The sequence below is a fragment of the Parasteatoda tepidariorum genome, chromosome 6, assembly GCF_043381705.1.
Source record: "Parasteatoda tepidariorum isolate YZ-2023 chromosome 6, CAS_Ptep_4.0, whole genome shotgun sequence".
Taxonomy (NCBI): domain Eukaryota; kingdom Metazoa; phylum Arthropoda; class Arachnida; order Araneae; family Theridiidae; genus Parasteatoda; species Parasteatoda tepidariorum.
In genome coordinates this window covers 25,813,630-25,835,077 of record NC_092209.1, presented here as the reverse complement: position 1 = coordinate 25,835,077, position 21,448 = coordinate 25,813,630, and the positions used below count along the sequence as shown (strand labels likewise).

Genomic DNA, 21,448 nt, shown 5'->3' with positions numbered 1-21,448 from the left:
TTCTCAAAATTAAAATAGATTTAACTTTTGACAAGAGACACAAAATAATACTTGATAGTTATTGTAGTCAATCTGCTTAGAAGACATAAAAAATCATCAAAAACCAGTTTCTTATCAGTTCCAATCAAAATTTAAATATATTTCAGTTCCATTCAACAATAAAACTGGTTTTTTTTATTTTACTGATCTTTTTCTAGCTGTATTTGACATTAATGGTTATTCAAATTATGGTCTATTCAGATCTGGCCATTTTCTTCTATCCAACTTGCATATGATTGGTAGTTGATGTGTGTTAACCAACATGCATGAAAACTATGCTGATGGGTGTAATTCTTTTCTAGAACTATATATATATATATATATATATATATAGTTCTAGAAAAGAATTACACCCATCAGCATAGTTTTCATGCATGTTGGTTAANTGATTGTTTATATATATATATATATTTAATTTCTCTTTCATATTCATAAAAAAGTACTTTGTCCTTCTCTTAACGTTTTGTTGTTAGACTACTAAAAACAAATGATTATTGTTGTTTGTAGGTGTAATAGAATACCTCTCCTCTGGCCGTGTACAAACTGATCATTGTGACTTTAAAGAGTATGTCTATAAAGATTGTTTGAGCAAACTTGGAAATTCTGCAAAAGCAAATGAATTTGCCCATCCATTTAAAATATCAAGAGCTTACGAAGATGGTATTATGCCATTCACAAATTATTCGTGAGTATTTTATTTTTTACATATTTTGCAATTCACTTCTCCCTGCTTGTATTAACACTTCCTGTTTTCAAATACACTGTAAGAGCTATGTAACATGATTCTATAAAGCGTTCAACTTAACAATCTCTAAAGTAAAAATAAAATTTATAAATTTGCCAGTTTTTAGTTGCTTGTTTATTATTTACAAAAAAATATTTCGCTCTTAATAATTTTCTGTAAATAATGAATCAGTGCATATGTTACTGTTAAGGGGTCACAGTACCCAAAAAATGACAAAAATACCAAATTTTTTTTTATTGCTTATAATAAAACTTCAAAGTATTTCAAATGTACAGAAAAAAATTCATCTCCCTATCTACATTTTTAAAAAAGTTATGAATGATTTTAAATTGTTCTAATACAGAAGCTTGCCCAGCAGTCTGACTTTAAAGTGCTTTTTCGCATAGATGATAATTTTGTGTCTTAATCTTAATTAAATCCCTAAGGATTTTTTTCTATTTAAGATAAAGCTTTGAAGTAAACTTTTTTATCTTGAGTATAATACACTTATTTAAACTGTGCATGGAATAAGCATTTTATGAAGTATTACAATTTTTACGGCTTGTTATATATACCTAACAGGAATTTTTACTCTTTTTTTTCTACTTTTTTACAAAATAATCTATAAAAAATATTCTAATTGATATATCAACAAATGAATGCACAAAATTGTTAAGATAAATATTGCAAGCACTATGAAAAAAACTTTTTTTGAAAATATGCTAAAATAAAAAAGCCTTAGGGATTTAAAAATTTACAATTTTTTCAACTTTTTTTAAAATTTACAAAAAATTAAACAGTTTAATCATTTTTTGAAGATAAATTATTGATTATAACTTAAATGAGCATGCAAAGCATCCTCAAAATGAATGATTATACCTTTATTTTAAAAAATTGTTGCAAAGGTACTGTGACCCCTTAAAGTATGAAATCCGTTATTTTATAGAATACCTAGTTATTTCATAGAATAACTAGTTAAAGTGTCAAATTAATAACATGTTACACACTTTAACGGTCGCGATCAGTTATTTCATGGAATAACTAGGTATTCTATGAAATAACTGCATTATATACTTTAACGGTAACGCATATTTTTATACTTTATTTGTATTTAAAAAATTTTTTAAAACATTTATATCATGTTCCAGGTGTATATTGTTAATTGGTAAGTTTAATGATTTGTGAAATGATCTATCTGACATAAAATTCTATATAAAATAAAGCCTCATGTTTCAAGGTTTGCGTTATAAGGATCTTCTGCTGTAAAAACATATGTTTTTATAATTGAATTTCTTATAGTGTTATTATTTCATTCTTAATATTCTACCTATTCTATGTCATTTACTTTTCAAATTGCTATCACAGATGCTTATAAAGCTCTTACATTTCCATGATAAAAAAAAAAAAGAAACTTTCTAATCTTTGACGAAGTATGCTGCTATTATAGCAATACGGTTTAATTCTTAAAAAGCAATAAAGGAAAAATTCTAACATATAATTTTTGCCAAAACCTTTCGAAATAATAAATTTGCGCTCAGAAATTATAAGTGGTTTTTTTTTTTATTTATTTATTTATTTAGGGGTGGGGAGCAAGAGATAGTTCTCTTTAAGTCCATATAAATGTACCCTGAACTTGATTCAATTTTTAAAAGAAAAAGTAAAAACAAGGTTATTAATTATAAAAAAAGGCATAATGAAAGTTATTGCTAACTTTATTTATGTTCTGTGAGTAATTATTGTGTAAAATAAAATTCTGAATACTAAATTGAAATTTACATCAATTAATTAAATTTTTTGAAGATATTCGTTAAACTTTTTTGACATTTTATATCTTTTTACTACTATTAATCGTTGTTAACCGAATACTAACTACACTGGTGGACAGAATTAAGAGATGTAAGACATTTTCCCAAATATCTCAAATACTGAATATAAATAAATGAAATTTGGTATGGATATAGCTTATTCCATGATAATAAAGTATGCAAAACTAAAAGGAAAGTGCCATTCACTGGCAAGACCTATTGCCAATAAATCCAATGTAGTCTGAACTTAAGGATAAAAAATGACAATAAAAGTGAGGCTTGTACAGTGTGTGATTCCTCTAGTATAGTGTATGGTCACCCCTGACAGACAGACAGCATTCACAACGAGTATGCATGCTGTTAATAAGGGAGTTAAGGAGGACTTGTGGAAGACCCTCCCATTCTTCCACCAGAGCAATTTTTAACTCCAGAATGGTTCTGGGGGAGGTTGGTGCATCGCAATAGCTCTCCCAAGAGCATCCTAAGCATGTTCAATAGGATTCAGATCAGGGGATTTGCCTGGCCAATCCATTCGTTGAATATCCTCGCTTTCCAGATACTCATCAGCCATGAGAACCCTATGTGGTCCATAAAATTGAACTCAGGGCAAATAGTGCCCCTGAAAAGATGCACATAGGACTCTACGACCTCCTGCCTGTACCTCTGGGCATTCACGAAACCATTGTCAAATGGAGCAGTGTGTGGGTATCTTGCATGTGCGAATGAATGTGCGGAAATGCTTTCCATCTCTTAATTTTGTCTACCAGTGTAATTTAACGTTCTTCCAAATTGTCTCGTTGTACACTGTATGCTCATAAAGTGTGTTTTCTGTTTCAGATACGACTTTAAAGGTGTCATAGATTACGTCTTCTATTCCAAACTCCATATGTCAGTGCTTGGTGTTCTTGGTCCAATTGACTCCAACTGGCTCGAAGAGAACGGCATACACGGCTGCCCTCACCCTCACGTACCCTCTGATCACTTCCCCATAGTGGTGGAACTACAACTCAACCCCACAGTCCCCATACAGCTCTCTCCTCCCAATGGCATTGTCTCACTCCACAGGTAGCATTGAATTAAATAAACAAGATCATCACTGTAACCACCATTTTGCACAATTATTTCTGTTTGGATTACTTCACTTCAAGTCAATAGCCTGGTGTAATTCTTGTCGCTTTAAGACTGACGCATTTTTTTATTATTTTTTTTCCTTCAAATGGGACTTCTTAAATGGTTGTATATAAGCTTTTAAATCTTTTCTCCTTCTTCAGCAATATTGTACAGTTCGCTGAATTTTTTTTTTAAAAAAAAGAATAAAGAACGAACTTTAAAGTTGGATGGAGATTTAATTTCATTGTAGCCCCTAAGCTTCGTTTAATGGATAGATTGTATGTTATAATAGTTGATTTAAATTTCAGTGTTATAAGAAAGTTGTCAGTTTGTTGTATATAGTTACTAATGTAGTTACGATGTTAGAAATGAGATTATTATTTTGTATAAATCTTAACAACCTAACACTTTTGACTGTATCGGGGGAATTTTTTTCCCTCCTCAAAATCACTGTTAAAAAAATTTTAATCTTGCCTGATTCTGTTTGATTTTGTAGCATGTAATTTTTTCATAATAGGTATGTTTAACAATTGTAAACTTGCATTTATTGTTTTGGCTGTGATATATTGATTATGATTGTTTTTTTTTCTTCAATCATGAACATTAGATATGCATATCATTTCACTTTAACAATCCTAATTTTAAATTTTTCTTCTTGCAAATTTTTAATCTTATTTTTTTATGTGGTACAAAATACATTATGCATATCTGTTACAGTATTTTTGTTGATATTCCATTGCCTTTTTTTTTTTTTTATCTTTCTTAAATTTTCTAGTATTAAACTTAGTGTTTATAAATTGTATTATAGTTGTGTAATTTTCAAAAAAAATCGTATAACTTTTTTTTTTATAGTGACATTTTTGTTAAATAAAATTTACTTTTTTCAGAATTTTGTGCTTGTGTTTTACTGTGTATGGTAATATTTCAATCTTAAATTTGATCATAAGTGTTAACTTTAATTGCATTGTGAATTTTCATAATATTTTCTTATTACAATTTTTATTAAGGAATTCTAATTCAGCGTAACTGTATGTGGTCAAATGTACACATCTATTTATTCATATTGCTACTTCTCAAATTTAAAATAATATAAAGTCTTATTTTTTATTGCTTGTCACTGTTTGTTAATATTTTAGATTATTATGTAAAAATTTGTTCACTGACACTCAAGAAATAACTAAGCAAACTTCACCATGCAAATTATTTATCACTAACATGATAGTAACATAAGTTTTACCTGTGAAATTACACAATTTTACAAACTTTTTGTACTTTTAATGTTGCAGTATCAGTATTTAAATCTTATTACATATAATAAGATAAATAATCTTTATCAAAAATGTGGCATCTTGATTTTAACTTCAACTAAAAATAATACAACTGTTTACATATAATTGGTGTTGAAACTCATTATTTTTAATCATTGGCTACTTAAAGTTTATTAAGTTTTAATCATAAAATTGAAACAAAACAAAAATTAGTCATTTACTGGGCCTCTTTTTTTTAAAGCTCGAATTCAATCAGTTTTTTATTATTACTATTGTTAATTTTTTTAAAAAAATATTCTTAGGATTTATTTAAACTACTCATGAAATTATTTGCTCTGCTTAATCTTTTTTAGAAAAAGTATATATACTGAGATTTTTTGCTCTATGGGGTTTCTTTTTTCATCAACCTCTGAACATCCAATATCTTTCTAAAATAAATTCTCAACATAAAATTTATTTTAGTGTAGCTGTGTGTTTACATCAACTCTAATTCTCTCTAGAATAAAACAATTCAGCAAATTTTTGGATGTTCAGAAGAAAATTTGTAAATTTACAAACGACTTTCTTTCAGGGGGTTTAATATTCAAATTTCATTTTCAATTTTATATATTTTTTAAAAAAATGCATGGATACTTTATGGAGGATATGACTGACAAAGAACAAGCTGTATTTTATGTTCTCTTTCTCTAATATTTCTATGTGTTCTTGATATACTGTAAAGCAAAAAACTAGTTATAGATTTTATCTCTATTATAAAGCCTTCTGTGATTTTATTTTGTTAGAGAAGGTACTGTTATACTTAATTCATAGTATTGTGTTCATCCTTTTTCTAGAAAATTTTCAGTGATGAAATCTATCATAGATTTTCAATTTTTTTCTTTAATGTGTAAAACGTTGAAAAGGAAAATGGGACATTCTGCATAAAACATTCCTTTCTTCCTTCTGGTTCACTGAATAACTCTCTGGTTCACTGAATAATAACTAAAGTATTTAAATTTAAAACATCGCATAACTTTTAGTTTTATCCAAAACTTGGTAGTTTTTAAAATATTTAATATTTTCAGGTTTATGTTCAAATCATAAATTAATATTGTACCAAAATTATTAGATTCCATCAGAAAGTGGCTTCTTATAAATCAATTTAAAACATATGTTAATTTCCTAAATTGTAGTTAATTTTACATAAATTTAATATTTTAAAATTTACATTCAAAAAATAAGATTAATGCAATATTGAACGTCGAATATAGCAAGATATTTCTCACAACTTTATAATTCAAAATTTAATATCAGTTTCTTATTCTCATCTGATTTCCTTTAAAACTTTTGAATACTGGTGTTTAAATTATTGTCATCTTAGGGTTTAGTACATTTCTCAAAGTTTAGGTTAATATTTTCAACTCAAAAAACTCGATGGTACATCTGGTTTTGGTGTCATGCAATTTAATTAATGAATTTTTTCAGTTTATTTAGTTTTTGTTTTCTTCCTAGTTCTGTGATTGCTTTCATCTCTGAATTTTTCTAGACATTCTCATTTGATGTGTAATTATTGCTTTCGTTCCTGAAATCAAGGTCAAATCTTTGGGGGAATATTTTGACCTTGAAGTTACCTATAACTTGGAACGGCAATTCTAGATTTGTTTTATGCATGACTTCATTTTCATTCAGGGTTTGGGTGACCCTAGAATGTGACGACATTTTGAATGGTATAAATATTTGGTTGCTGTAATGGTTTTTTTTTCTGCTCATCCTAACATTAGACCTAACCATTGTCCTTCGGTCTTTTATATGTGTTACATTTTTAAATGTGACCCCTTTTATAGTGTTAGGTATTTTGATGAAAGTATTGAAATTCAAAATTGTTTTGGGTTCTTTTTTTGTACAATTAGTTTTTAATTAATTTTTATAATGTATATGTGTTTATAAATCAATTTTAATCGTACTGTGGGTTTTTGTGTCTTCTGTGTTTTTAATTTTTATTGATAGTTCTGTAATTCTGACTTGCAACCAAAATAGTTGTATGTTGTTTTGTTCCTATTTGAATAACTTAAAAAATTTTCTTAGTTGTTTTATTTTTTCCAATTCACTCATCTTTTTTTATAAAAGAAAACCATTCTCATATTCTGTATAGAAATTTATCTGTACATTTTTCAAAAAAGTAGTTCATGTATTAAATTCTGATAAATGTGGACAATAATAAAAAAAGAAAACTTTTTTGTGTATATGTGTGTGTTTTTCTACTTTGAAATTTGTTTCTGAGTAATATAGACATTACTTAATAGCAGTTTAAATTTAATGCTTTGCAGGAATGAAATTGGGATATTCTTTAACCCTTTCGTTCAGGAATTTTTCATTTATGTTATAAAAAATATTTAGGTATACTACAAAAGCAAACTCATTTAGTATCTCAAGCAGGGTTGGCAAGTTTTTGACACATGACAGTTTTTACCGGTTTATACGAGGGGTGCTATTTATATTTCTGGCCTAATAATGAAAAAACAACTATGTAGGATCGAAATTGGTTTTATTGCTTTTCATAATATTCTCCATGATGATCAATACACTTTGCATGCGTTTGAACCAATTTTCAAAGCACTTTTTCCAGTCCGATTGAGGTAACTCCAAAACATGCGTTTTGAATGCATCAACCGCTTCTTCGGGGGTCGAAAATCGTTGTCCACGTAATTTATTTTTGATGTGTGGGAATAAGAAGAAGTCATTGGGTGCCAAATCAGGGCTGTACGGCGGATGACCCATCAGTTNTATGAATGTATATCCTTCTATAAGAATACATGTATATAGTTGCAAAATCAATAGCAATCATTTACAACATTCATTTATAAAGGCAATAATGTGAAAATAATATATTGTCCGCTATATGCCATAAATTAAAGAAAACAGTAGGTTTTTACCGGTAAAAACACGGTTTTTACCACTGTCATGTCAAAAACCAGTTTTTGACGGCAAAAACCCAACCCTGATCTCAAGAGTGTGGTGTAATATTTTATTTTTTGACCTCTTTGTCCAAGTGAGGACTTACGCTTTTGTGGTATATTTCACCAATATAGTTTCAGTCATGGAAAAGCTGAATATTCTAACTTCTCTTTATAAGAGGATAAAAAACAATACCAACTTTTCCTATAATGTAATATACCCTCCAAAAACAAATAACGTTAGTCCTGGTGCATGAGTCTACTTTTCAAGATCCCAAATTTTACGAAAATCTAGGCATTGACTTCTGGTGATAAAGTCTATATAGCATTGAAATAGATTTAATAAGAATAACTCTAATACCTTTCAAAAACTATTTTTCTATACAATAACTATTTTTCTAACAAAAACTATATATCTATACAATTTTCTCTCCGCAGATTTTGTTTTGCATATAAAGGTTTTTTTTTAGAACCAATACTTAAAATTATGTTTAGAAAAAAAATTTGGAATAAAAAAAGTTAAGGTAAGTTTTGGAATATTTCATCATTTTTAACTTAAAATTTGGAAGACTTTTTAATTTTAGAAATTTTAATGTCTGGTTTTTTGAGCGGTCAACATACAAGAAATTTGCTATCTCCTAATCGAAAATAGGGGGTTGACTTATTTACTAAAATGTGCGGCAAACAAAATATCAGATTTCTACTTCTTTCTTGAATCCTTCATCGGCTTCCAAAGAGATCATATTCCTTTAGAGTCTCCAAATGAGGACCAAGGATCTTTATAGAATCAAAACTATTACTCTCCTCGACTTGGTTTTGTTTTCTATTTAGTGTAAAAAATGCGTAGGAAACCATTTCTCACTTGACTTGCCTAGACTAAATGTTTCCACCCTTAGACTTCCATATTTGGCAAATTCGATATGTTGGCTAGAAGGAAAGCAAACTTCGGATTTCGACATTAGGCCTAAACCAAAACTTTCAATATAATTTTCAGCAATTATATTTGTATTTAAACTACCTTAAGAACTGTACAGTGTGGTCCTGTTAAAAGTAGATGTGTTTGAAATCCGATCAACGCAGTAGAATACTGTGAAATAAAAAGGATATTTTAATGAATATAGCAACGATTGGGATTAACTTAATTTTTTTTTTATCTTATTGTACATATTTTAACATGTATCATTTTATGTCAAATTGTATCATTTTAGCATGCTACAAATACAAAAATTTAAAAAATTAGCACTTTTATAATACAATGTTAATTAACTTATTTTTTAAATTATCCGTAACTTTTGCTGTACTCAAAAAAAAATCAGAAATAGGCGGTGTAGTGAAAAAAAATTCAAAAGATGACATAAAATAAGTTACATTTACTTGGATTGTTCAAAACCTGTCAACTCAATTACTTGTAACGAAAAGCATATTCATTGTGAATATTGTGTCAAAATTTAAAGTAAATCGGTTGAAAAATATACTAATTCGAAATACAAATAATAAAAGAAACATAGTTTCGATTAAGTTACGTTTAAAGTTCTCTGATCAAAAGTCCATATAAATATATAAAATTTTGCAACTAACTATGATGCATATGCATCATTATCAGGTCCAGAAGATGTTTTTTCTCCATCATTGTCAGCAGTTTCAAGTTACTAGTGTGTCTAGCCCTTTTTCTTTTCGATCTACTAACTCGTGACGAATCATATGTTTTTGGAGCAGCAGCCAATTGTCTGCGGTCATCTTCAATTTGGCTGCTTGGCCTACATTTATTTCTAATTATTCCATAACTATCAATATCTCTTTGTTACCTTCTTTAACACGTTGAATGCCACGCTAATTTTACATGCCTTTATCGTCCGACCACACGGTAAATAACTACAAACTTAATTTGCAAATATACGCAGATTTTGTTAGTTTGTAAAAGGTTTAGCATGACATATCTGAAAAAAGTGGTGAATTATATATGTCTACCAATTGTTTACAAATAGTGGTGGATAAAAATCTACTAAATTGAATTTATTAAACCAAGAATCACAATAATTAAGCAAATTTTGAATAAATTTTCTGCAATTCCATAAAAGAGTGTAAATTTTATAGTTCTATATCATGTTATACGCTGTCAGCCAGCTGTTTTTCGCGGCCTATGTGAAAGGTCAGCAAGCGGTGGTTGACGCAACCTAAATATAATTTCAGTGTCAGCCACCGGTAGTTGACGCAGCCTAAATGTAGTTTCAGTGTCAGCCACCGGTGGTTAACGCAGCCTAAATGGAAAGTCCAGTGTCAGCCACCGATGGCTGACGCGGCGCTCAACGTGTTAAGAACTATCACAGCTAAATAAGTTCCGATTTCAACGATTTATAATGAAAGAACCATTAATTCTTTTTCTTATATAATTTGAAAAAAAAATTCTATAGAATAGTTTTAAAAAAATAAAATAGTTTTCAATAGAATAGTATTTTGTCAAAATGTTTTTTATAAGTGTGAGCGAATCCATTAATCAGCTGAGCACACAAGTTCACATGATTATGCATGTTACAGCACATCGCGCTCGCTGTATTGTGCTGAAACTTAAACATTTTTACGATGAACATTATAATAACTTGATATTTTCTTAAAAGGATGAATTATCGAAAAATGCAATAAATTTTTTTAAAAAAGGGAAGCACTCAAATGATGATTATCAATCAAAAGTGATTGAAATTCACTAAAGTTCGAGTTGAAACGATCTACCCAAATGATACTGATGATGAACAAAAAATTAGTTAATTCACTCAAACTCGAGTTAAATCGATGCACTCTAACTAAACTTGTGTTATTTCAGTTGACTCGAGTGAATTTAACTCAAAACGAAAAATCAAATGAATAAAATTTGACTTAAGTTGAATTATTTTAAGCGAGTATACGGAATGATTTTACCTGCATTTTAGCGCTAAAGCATAGCATTTACATTTTCTTGCGTTTTACATTTTATGTAACATTTTAGGAATCATATTCATGCAGTAACGTGTTTTCAAATTTTCACCTAGAAATGAGATTATTTGAATTTTGTCCTACATTATGGAAAAACTTATCACTCACAAGCAAAAATTGCATACAATAAGTAAGTAATTTAAAAGCAAGGGAGAAAAAAAATACAAATCTCGTTTCTACGTAAAATTTGCAAGCCACACGCGACTACTAAAAAGGGAAATATGACTGCTGAATCTTTTATGAAATGTAAAAGAGCAAATTGCTATATTTTCAATGTAAATGCGATGCCAGCATAAAAATGCAAGTAATATTATACTTTTCCAAACTAGCTTTGTCTGTTTCCCCCTCCAAAAAAAAATTTTTCGATCATTTATTTTTCTTTCATCAAATTTTCACAGATTAAATATTATTTACAGAAAATTCGATCAAATTGAGAACAGATATTTTCTCGTTATCGTACTTTAAATATATCGACTTTTGATTATGTCCTGTCTGCTCATATCGGTATAATAAAGAAACAAATTAAAATTTCAAAGCAAATAGTGAATACCGCATTACTTATTTGAGACAAGTAAGTTACGAATATCAAAAAATTTTTTAAAATTTTATTCGAAAATAAAGATCTTAGGGTGAAACAAGCATTTAAAAAAGCGCTACTAACATTGTATTCAACGAAAATTTACATATATATATATACATATATACCGGTGCCACATTTGTATCGAAGAGTGGCAACTTAACTTGAGTGTCAGGTGTTTTAAAATTCGATAAAATGACGGAAGTACCAAGAACGCTCCTAAATATTTATCCTTGTGAGACAATATTTATGTTTGCGTGAATTCTGAAACGAAGGATAATGTTGAGCTTTAAAATGTCCTAGTCTTATTACAGTTTAGTTTTGTAATGAGCTTTTATACTTTTCTAGGAATGATTTTTTTTCCCCAGGAGTACCCGGGAAATTGAAAAAAAGAAGAAGAAAAAACTATCTTGTTTTTGGAAGTCTGTCTACGAAAATTTATTAATAGTTATTACGTATATACGAGACTATTTAAGACCTGGGGGAAAATGAATATAGTAGATCATTTATAATTACAAATAGCAACAGCTTTCATTTTAGTTTTCAAAAAATCGTGGGATGAAAAGGTTATACTTAAGTTTCTTCACTTTCGGGGTAATTTTTTTCTTTTTAAAAAACACATTTTAGAATTATTTTAACCATCACAAAATAAAAGTATATAAAATATGTGCTTCTAACAAATCTGAAAATGATCACATGAAGAATCTTGTACTGTTGATCATTTTTATAATTTCAAATTACTTTCGGAACTATCAAATTTTTAAAATTTTTGATGGAATCTCGAATATGTAATTAAAAAATCTGATTCTTTTTTGTCTTTTTTACTGAACCAAAGTCATGCTTTCTCCTTTTATTAAAAGAAATAGTGGCGACTATTTAATTTAGTAGCTTGATTTTAATATATAAATAGAATTACATATAGACATATGAACATAGACATATGCCATGGAACATTCTACAACCGTCGTTGAACAGCCGACCCAATTTTGGGTTTACTTCTACTAATATTCAACTCCGTAGCCTTGCAATTTTAAAGCAAATCAATGAAATGATATGGGAAGCAAGTATTGGGAGCAATTTGGCTTAGCAGAGGACTTTTTGATGAACTAACCTACATTTATGTTACATGGAGAGAAAAACCACGAAAACCTCCAAAGTTAGCATTGCGGCAAGGAGACTCTAACCCATGATCCGACCACTACTGAGAATATTTTATGTCGGCACTTTCGTCTGTGCGAGCCGGGTGTTGAATTCTTATCGACCAGCCATCGTGGGGATTCGGACCCGGTTCACCTCATTGGAAGACGAACACTCTATCCCCTGAGACATGGCTTCTGCCTTGAAACATTGATAAAATTTTTAGCACTGTATCAGTTTACAAACAAATCTTTCAATTTAATAGGACACAGTGCTAAGAAAGCAACTGGCATAACGGCGTAATAAATTGAATGTGATTTTGGTTGGAGATTTCCATCTTTATTCGAATCAGTGATTCGAATAAAGTGACTTGGAATGATCTGAATTTCTGATCCGAATCACTTAAATCGAATCTAGTGATTCAATTCACTTCTCGGAACAAGTAGTTCGTATCAGTGCTTTAGATCATTGTTATGAATCAAGTGATTCGAATGAGTGAATCAAATCACGCGATTCGAATTACCATTTGCATCAGTAATTCATATCAGTGGTTCGCTTGTGATTCATATCACTGATTCGAATTATTCGGATTAGTGATTCAAATCGCATTTTTGATCAATGTTTAGGATGAGTGATTAAAGTTATAAGATTCCAATCAGAAATTTTTAATCAAATGTAAATAAATTTTTTTTATGCTTTAAGTTATTAATTTATATATATATTTATCTGTATTGATGAACCATAATAAAACATCACCTAAACAATTATTTTTTATACCCATATAATCATCTTTTAACAGCCTTCAAATTTTTGGGCTGACTGCTCAACCAGTGTCAATATTCGAATCGATAATTTGAACCCAACGCAGAAGACAGGGGAACTTAGTATTTTAAGACAGTCTTCGTGGAGTACTTCCTAATCGAAATTAGCCGCATTTGCATTACTCGGGGAGAAAGAAACCATAAAAACCACTCACGAATAGCCCGATATGGCAAAGAAATTCTAACTCATGATGCGCACGCGATTGACGATATTTTACACCAGGAGTAGAATCAAAGAATTATTTAAGAGCCTTGATTCACATCTGGGTCACCTCATTGGAAGGCGAGCGCCCTGCCAATGCGGATTCACGGTACTCTTAAACTATTATTGACGCCTGGAGTGTGTTACCTAATTATGATCATAAGTTATTGTTGTTGTTGTCGTGCCCATGAATAAGGATTGTTCTCTAGCTGCCATTAGAGGTGCGGCTGACTGCTCTGGCGCCTCGAAGCTATGTAAGATCTCCTAAAGTGGCAGCATACCGAACCTTAAGACTTTAGCAGTGAAAATTGGGCATTCAAAGATATGCTTTGGTTGTAGTTGGGAATCTGGGCAGTTCTTACAGTTGATATATGATCTTGTATTATCGAGATTTTCACACCCTTATAATGTTTTGTTCTTAGTCTTTTTAATGCAGATGTAATATCTCTAGGACAATCGAAGTCTGAGAACAATGGTTTCCTGGTGGACCTGCAAATATGTTAGTATTAAATAAGCAAATTCGGATTAAGAAGCTCTTCGAAAGGAACAGCGAAAACAATTCTAGGGGTTGGCAAATGCTGCGAGTGCTATTCGTGTCAAAATAAGAATAATTTTGAATCAATCTTTCAACATAAGGATAAATGAAGGGAATAATTCTAATAAATATGTCTCTTTTTTATGAAAGTCGATAACGGGATATTAATGCTTATCCATGTATTTTAGAAAAAGTGGTAAAAAAAATATTTCCAATTAATTTTTATTATGGATTTTTAGATCGTTTTTATCAATTTCATTGCTAATTACTGAATCAAATCAATATAAGATTCAAATCAGTGATTCAACAAGTGATTCAAATCAATAAGAGATTCGAATAAGTAAGTGATTCGAATCACTTAGGTGATTCGTTTTGCCTAACTCTCTTTGACTCTATGAGTGTTTTGAAACAAATTGGAGTTTACTTGCTTAATATGATATCAGTTACGAATGGATTCCGCATTGTAAAAGATATTGTAGACATTGTAAAAGATATAAAAAATTCTTAAAATATCCATTCTCATGTCATCGATGTTACCAGTCAGCAAAAATAATTTTAAAAAAATTAGTAACATTTATAACTTTAAAAGTGTTTGTCTATCCTGTTTTTTTTATCGTTATATGAAAAGTTATCCTCCATAGTATTACTCCAATGTTTTCTAAAGTGTGATACGCGTACCCCCAGGGATACGGGAAAAGTACATCGGGGATACGCGCTCTTATGGGAAATGTCTTGCAACAAACGAAAATTTCAAAAAATTTTATTTAAAAACAAAGCTAGTCATGAAAATTTACGATTACATATTTTTCTATTGGCTATTTTTTGCCGAGTTAACAGTTAATAATTAGTGGTGTCAACAGCCAGTTGTGATTCTAAACTTTTGGGCAATTTTTTTTATCACAGCACAGCTGTTATCACAGCAAAAACAATATCACCCTTCTCACTGATGCAAATAAACTTATTAACAAAATTGTAAGACCAAAAAAGAAAAATAAACAAATTTTTAAAAAAATATATTCATTTTTTTATTGGTGGTACACAGCGCTACGAAAANTTCATTTTATTTTATATCCGTCGTTCAACAGCCGACCCAATTTTTTGGATTTACGACTACTAATGTTCAACTCCTAACCACTGAGCCACTTCATTTCATTTTATTTTATATCCGTCGTTCAAGAGCCGACCCAATTTTTTGGATTTACGACTACTAATGTTCAACTCCTAACTACTGAGCCTCTTCACCATTTCATTTTATTTTATATCCGTCGTTCAACAGCCGACCCAATTTTTTGGATTTACGACTACTAATGTTCAACTCCTAACCACTGAGCCACTTCATTTCATTTTATTTTATATCCGTCGTTCAAGAGCCGACCCAATTTTTTGAGTTTACTACTACTACTAATGTTCAACTCCGTAGCCTTGCAATTTTGAAGCCAATCAATGAAAAAAACAAGGGAAATACTGGATCAAGTATTGGTAGAAATTTGCCTTAGCGGAGGGCTTTGTGATAAACTAACCCACAGTTGCGTTAAATGAAGAGGAAAACCACGAAATCCCCTACGGTTAATCTGACGGCAAGGAGACTCTAACTGAGGGTATTTTATGTCAGCACTGACGTCTGTGCAAGCCAGGTGAGGAATTCTTATCGACCAGCCATCGTTGGGATTCGAACCCGGTTAACCTCATTGGAAGACGAACACTCTATCCCCTGAGCCACCACGGCTTCTGCCATGAAACATTGATATAATTTTTACACTGTATCAGTTCACAAACAACTCTTCCAGTTTCATAGGGCGTAGGGTCTAGAAAGAAACTAGCATAACTGTGTAATAAATTGAATGTGATTTTGGCCGGAGATTCCCCCCGTGTTGGCGGTAAAGCGTGGTACTGATTTGAATCACCAATTTGCACCTGGTTTGAAGCGTTTAATCTTGAATCACTTAACGTGAATCAGTGATCCGAATGACTTGATGAAATTTTTGAGCCGACTGCTCAATGAGTGTCAATATTCGAATCTATAATTTGGAACCTAACTCAGAAGACAGAGAAACTTTGTGCATTAAGACAGTCTACGTGGGGTACTTCCTAATCGAAATTAGCCGCATTTGCATTACTCGGGGAAAGAGAAACCGTGGAAACCACTCACGACTAGCCCGATATGACAAACAAGTTATAACTCATCATGCGTCTGCCATTGACCATATTTTACGTCAGGAGTAGAATCAAAGAATTATTAAGATCCTTGATTCGAATCTGGGTCATCTCATTGGAAGGCGAGCACCTTGCCCCTGGAGCCAATGCGGATTCACGGTTCTCTAAACCAGTCATGTCAAAGATACGGCCCGCGGGCCGCATCCGGCCCCCACTTCGTATCAATACGGCCCGCGATCGCGATATGTCACAGAAAGAAGAATCGTGTTTTTTAGAGCTTTTAGACTTCACTCGATTCCTCTACTGAAGTTTTAAAATGTGCACACTACATTTATAAGTAATTTCAAGGGCAGCGCGTGCCTAAACAAGCGAGAGAGATAGACAGTAACGACATTTCTTAGCAACAAGCGGAATCTTCCACTAGAATATACTTAGCAGCACAACTACGGATGGCGCTCCTGCCATGGCTGGCTATCATTCGGGCGTTGTAACTAAATTGAAATAGAAAACATCAGGGAATTTTGTGGGATTTCCCTGTATAATTCATCAGGAATCATTGGCATCCAAGCATTTAAAAATGGACCATATCATGCTACCTATAATTAAAATAGTAAATTTTATAAGGAGCAGAGGACTAAATCACCGACAGTTCAGGCAGTTTTTACAAGATTTGGACGAAAATTTTTTTGATGTCCCTTATTTCCCTGAAGTTCGTTGGCTCAGTCCAGGAGTTGTTTTAGAGAGATTTTTTGCATTACGTGACCCTATTCAAGCTTTCATGTAAGAAAAAAGCAACCCAATTGATTATGACAATGACTGGTGGATTGATTGCGTCTTTTTGGTAGATATGAATTAACACTTGACTGATCTGAATGTAAAGTTACAGGGTAAAAATCTGATTGTCACTCAAATGTATTCATGTATTCAAGCCTTTGAAGCAAAGTTGAGGCTGTGGGAAAATCAGGTAAAAAATCAAACTTTGGATCATTTCCCTCATTTAAAATCATTTGGCACAGTGAACCAAAAAAAAAAATTGGATCAGTATTCTCAACTGCTTCAAAATCTGATCACGGAATTCAACTATCGTTTCGAAGACTTCCACAAAATGAATGAAACGGAATTTCCAATTTTCAACAATCCATTCAATTTTGAAGCTTCACAGGCACCAGTTCATCTGCAAATGGAGTTGATAAATCTTCAATCGGACAGTATTTTGAAAGAAAAATTTAAAGAGGTTAACGTTCTTACGTTTTATACACAATATCTCAAGAGTTTGGATAACTACGCGGAATTAAAAAAGCATGCAGCACGCATTCTGAAAACAAGAGAAGTCAGGTATCTGGATTCTCGAACTCAAAATAATTACCATCTTTTATAACTTTGATATGATTTTTAACAACCGTATATTATATACCATATAATTAGATAAATAAAATGTTATAATGGTTCAGTAAATTTTTTTTATTTGAATCTGGCCCGCCTACACATTCTAAATTTAATATATGGCCCTCTGCAAAATTGAGTTTGACACCTCTGCTCTAAACTGTTATTGAAGCCAGGAATGTTTACCTAATTGTGATCATAAGTTGTTGTTGACGTGTCCATGAATGAAGGTTGTTCTCTAGCTGCCATTACAGGAGCGGTTGATTGCTCTGGCCCCTAGAAGCTGCGTAAGATCTCCTGAAGTGGCAGCATACGAAACCTTTAAGCAGTGAAAATTGGGCATTCAAAGATATATTTTGGTATTAGTTGGGCATCTGGGCAGTTCTTGCAGTTGATATATGATCTTGTATTATCGAGATGGGATTTTCATGCTCGTATAATGTTTTGTTCTTTTTAATGTAGATGTAACATCTCTGGGACAATCGAAGTCTGAGAACAATAGTTTCCTGGTGGACCTGTAAATATGTTAGTATTAAATAAGCAAATTCGGATTGAGAAGCTCTTCAAAAGGAACAGCGAAAACAGTTCTGGGGGTTGGTGAGTGCTGCGAGTAGGGTTTAATCTTAATTCTTGTTATTTTCAAACTAATCTTAACATTTTTGACTTTTTATTCGTGTCAAAATTAGAATAATTTTGAATCAATCTTTCAACATAAAGATAAATGCTGGGAATAGTTCTAATAAATATGTTATTTTTATGAAAGTCGATAACGTGACATTAATGCTTTATCCATGTATTTTAGGGAAAATGACTAAAAAAAATATTTTTTCAATTAATTTTATTATAGATACATCATTTTTAGATCATTTTTATCAAATTCATTACTAATTACTGAATCAAATCAGTATAAGATTCAAATCAGCGATTCCACAAGTGATTCGAACCAATAAGAGATTCGAATAAGTAAGTGATTCGAATCACTTTGATGATTCGCTTTGCCTTAACTCTCTTTGACATTATGAGTGTTTTGAAACAAATTGGAGTTTACTTGCTTAATATGATATCAGTTACGAATGGATTCCGCATTGTAAAAGATATTGTAGACATTGTAAAAGATATAAAAAATTCTTAAAATATCCATTCTCATGTCATCGATGTTACCAGTCAGCAAAAATAATTTTAAAAAAATTAGTAACATTTATAACTTTAAAAGTGTTTGTCTATCCTGTTTTTTTTATCGTTATATGAAAAGTTATCCTCCATAGTATTACTCCAATGTTTTCTAAAGTGTGATACGCGTACCCCCAGGGATACGGGAAAAGTACATCGGGGATACGCGCTCTTATGGGAAATGTCTTGCAACAAACGAAAATTTCAAAAAATTTTATTTAAAAACAAAGCTAGTCATGAAAATTTACGATTACATATTTTTCTATTGGCTATTTTTTGCCGAGTTAACAGTTAATAATTAGTGGTGTCAACAGCCAGTTGTGATTCTTAACTTTTGGGCAATTTTTTTTATCACAGCACAGCTGTTATCACAGCAAAAACAATATCACCCTTCTCACTGATGCAAATAAACTTATTAACAAAATTGTAAGACCAAAAAAGAAAAATAAACAAATTTTTAAAAAAATATATTCATTTTTTTATTGGTGGTACACAGCGCTACGAAAAATTTAGAAAGGGTACACAAAAATCGTAAGTTTGGGAAACACTGTGTTACTCTAACAACCAGTTTTCCTCAAAGAAAAAATTAAATTACTTAAAAATGATAATAGAAAAGAACTAATAAAAATATGAGGCTAAAAAATTATTTTACGAACGATGTTGCAATGGAATAAAATGTTTTTCAAATGTTGAAATATCACTTCGGCTAATGGCATTAGGAGTGTCTTAAATAGTTTCATAAAAGAAACGTTTTTGTCTTCATTTTTTCTTCATTTTCTCGTGTTGATGATGTTGTAGGGTGTCGCAATAATTGTAAAATCTGCTACTGCCTTAAATTACTCCACGAGTTTCGGAAATCAGTGTCTGATAGTTAGTTAAAATCGTCAGAAAAATTAAGGAGGAACAACCCATCATTACTTTAATACTTTTTCCGTGGTTTCAGGGGTTAATGATTTCTTAGAGTATTTATTCTTATTGTTACAATAGAATCCTGCTATTGAAACATAAAACAGTCGTGAGTTTAGAAAATTCGAAATGAAAACGTAAAAATGTCAATTTTTTTTATAGTTTAATATTTTATCTTTCAAAAGAATCTAATACCATGATTTAAAACTTAGACGAAGAGTGGTGCATTTTTTTTTTATTCCGTTGCGAATAATAAAATATTTTTGCTATATTTTTTCACTACGTTTACTACGTAGCTGAAAATTAACTGACTACGTAGCTGAAAATTAAAATAAAAATAAAATATTAATTATAAATCAACATATCGCTACTTCAAAACTAAAACGACACATCTGCAGGCATAATACGTTTGCAGATGTGTCGTTTTAGTTTTGAACCAGCGATATATTCATTAACATTATTCTTAACATATANGAAAATTAAAATAAAAATAGAATATTAATTATAAATCAACATTACATTACATTATTCTTAACATATATTCACAATATTCATCAATACAAATATTCATTTATAAATCTAAATCAACATTATAAATCATGCTATTATAAATCAACAGTTTTACTTTTAAAAATAAAAATTCAATACAAAGATAAGAAAGTTTTGGTCGGTATATCCTTCTTCGAATAAATATTTTGGATTTTGAGAACTATCATATTGATGCCATTTTTTGCTTTGTTTCCAGAATATATTTTCCAGAAGTAGCAAATTTTACATTTAGCCCATTCCAGGCCAATGTTGCGAATACGTAACATTTTGAAGCAATGCAAAACGTACCCTTATTAAATAAGTAAAAGGTTAAATATTTAAAGAGTCCGAACATCCAAAATATTTAAAATAATAACAAGTTATACGCTTTATTAATTCATTTTTGATTTGAAAAAGTTTCATAACCACAATCATTTCAACTTACATTACATGCAAACAAACTAATCATACAATAACGCATGCATAAGACTTGATAATCGTGTAGTGAAATTTTTAAGTGTTATGAAGATTAAACAAATTCTTTTTCCTTTAGTTAGCTCACTATCACTTAAAATATTTTGGGTACTAAGTTGGCATCTCTGCTTAGGCTCATTTGTTACTTTCTAGTATTCTACCATTTTAAATTTAAAATATCGCGTTGAAATTGTTTAAAATTACAACATGAATACTTAAATTAAGATTTTCAGGGCAAAAAACGCTTAAAAACTGCACTCTTTCCTATGAAAAGCAACACTGCCCCACGAAAACGAGTGATCTTGACTCCGTATGTCAGTATGTGTTCGCGATATCCATATCTAGGCAGCAATATGCTAATAGATGGTGTTTTCAATAGAAATCTAAACAATAACAATCTCGACCTCGGGACCTACTCTAGTTCCGGTTAAAAAGTTTGCAGCTGCTTACTACATGTTATTCTGATAGGCGATGTTTTCAAACGGATAATCTTGTTTTCAATAAAAGAAATAAACTAGATAATTTCTGAGCTCAAATCTGCCGTATTTCATAAGATATTAATGTTATTATGTAATTCTGGGGAGTTTGGAGTGAAAATTTGTTTTAGTTATTTTGTTATTTATTATTAAAAAAGGTGACATGGTTGCTAGATTTTGAATAACTCGCTTTTTTGGCAGTCTTGATTTGGCCTCTTTCCATTTGTTTATTACTGTTT

The 21,448-nt window shown here is 30.8% G+C and overlaps 1 protein-coding gene and 1 long non-coding RNA gene across 9 annotated transcripts in view; one reads left to right on the top strand and one right to left on the bottom strand.

The window, feature by feature from the left end:
- Nucleotides 1–7,168, top strand: part of LOC107440424 (CCR4-NOT transcription complex subunit 6-like twin) — a 200,373-nt gene extending 193,205 nt beyond the window's left edge. For all 8 annotated transcript variants that reach the window (XM_071182120.1, XM_043049251.2, XM_016053335.3 and 5 more), the window contains 2 exons: nt 547–724; nt 3,406–7,168. In XM_071182120.1, coding sequence (XP_071038221.1) covers nt 547–724; nt 3,406–3,637 — 410 coding nt within the window. In that variant the 3' untranslated portion in view covers nt 3,638–7,168. The remainder of the gene's footprint in view (nt 1–546; nt 725–3,405) is intronic.
- A 10,550-nt stretch (nt 7,169–17,718) lies between these two features.
- The window catches only part of LOC122270741 (uncharacterized), a 12,380-nt gene continuing 8,650 nt past the window's right edge, over nt 17,719–21,448 (bottom strand). Inside the window, exon 2 of the long non-coding RNA XR_006225970.2 lies at nt 17,719–18,170. This is a non-coding gene — a long non-coding RNA (uncharacterized lncRNA). The remainder of the gene's footprint in view (nt 18,171–21,448) is intronic.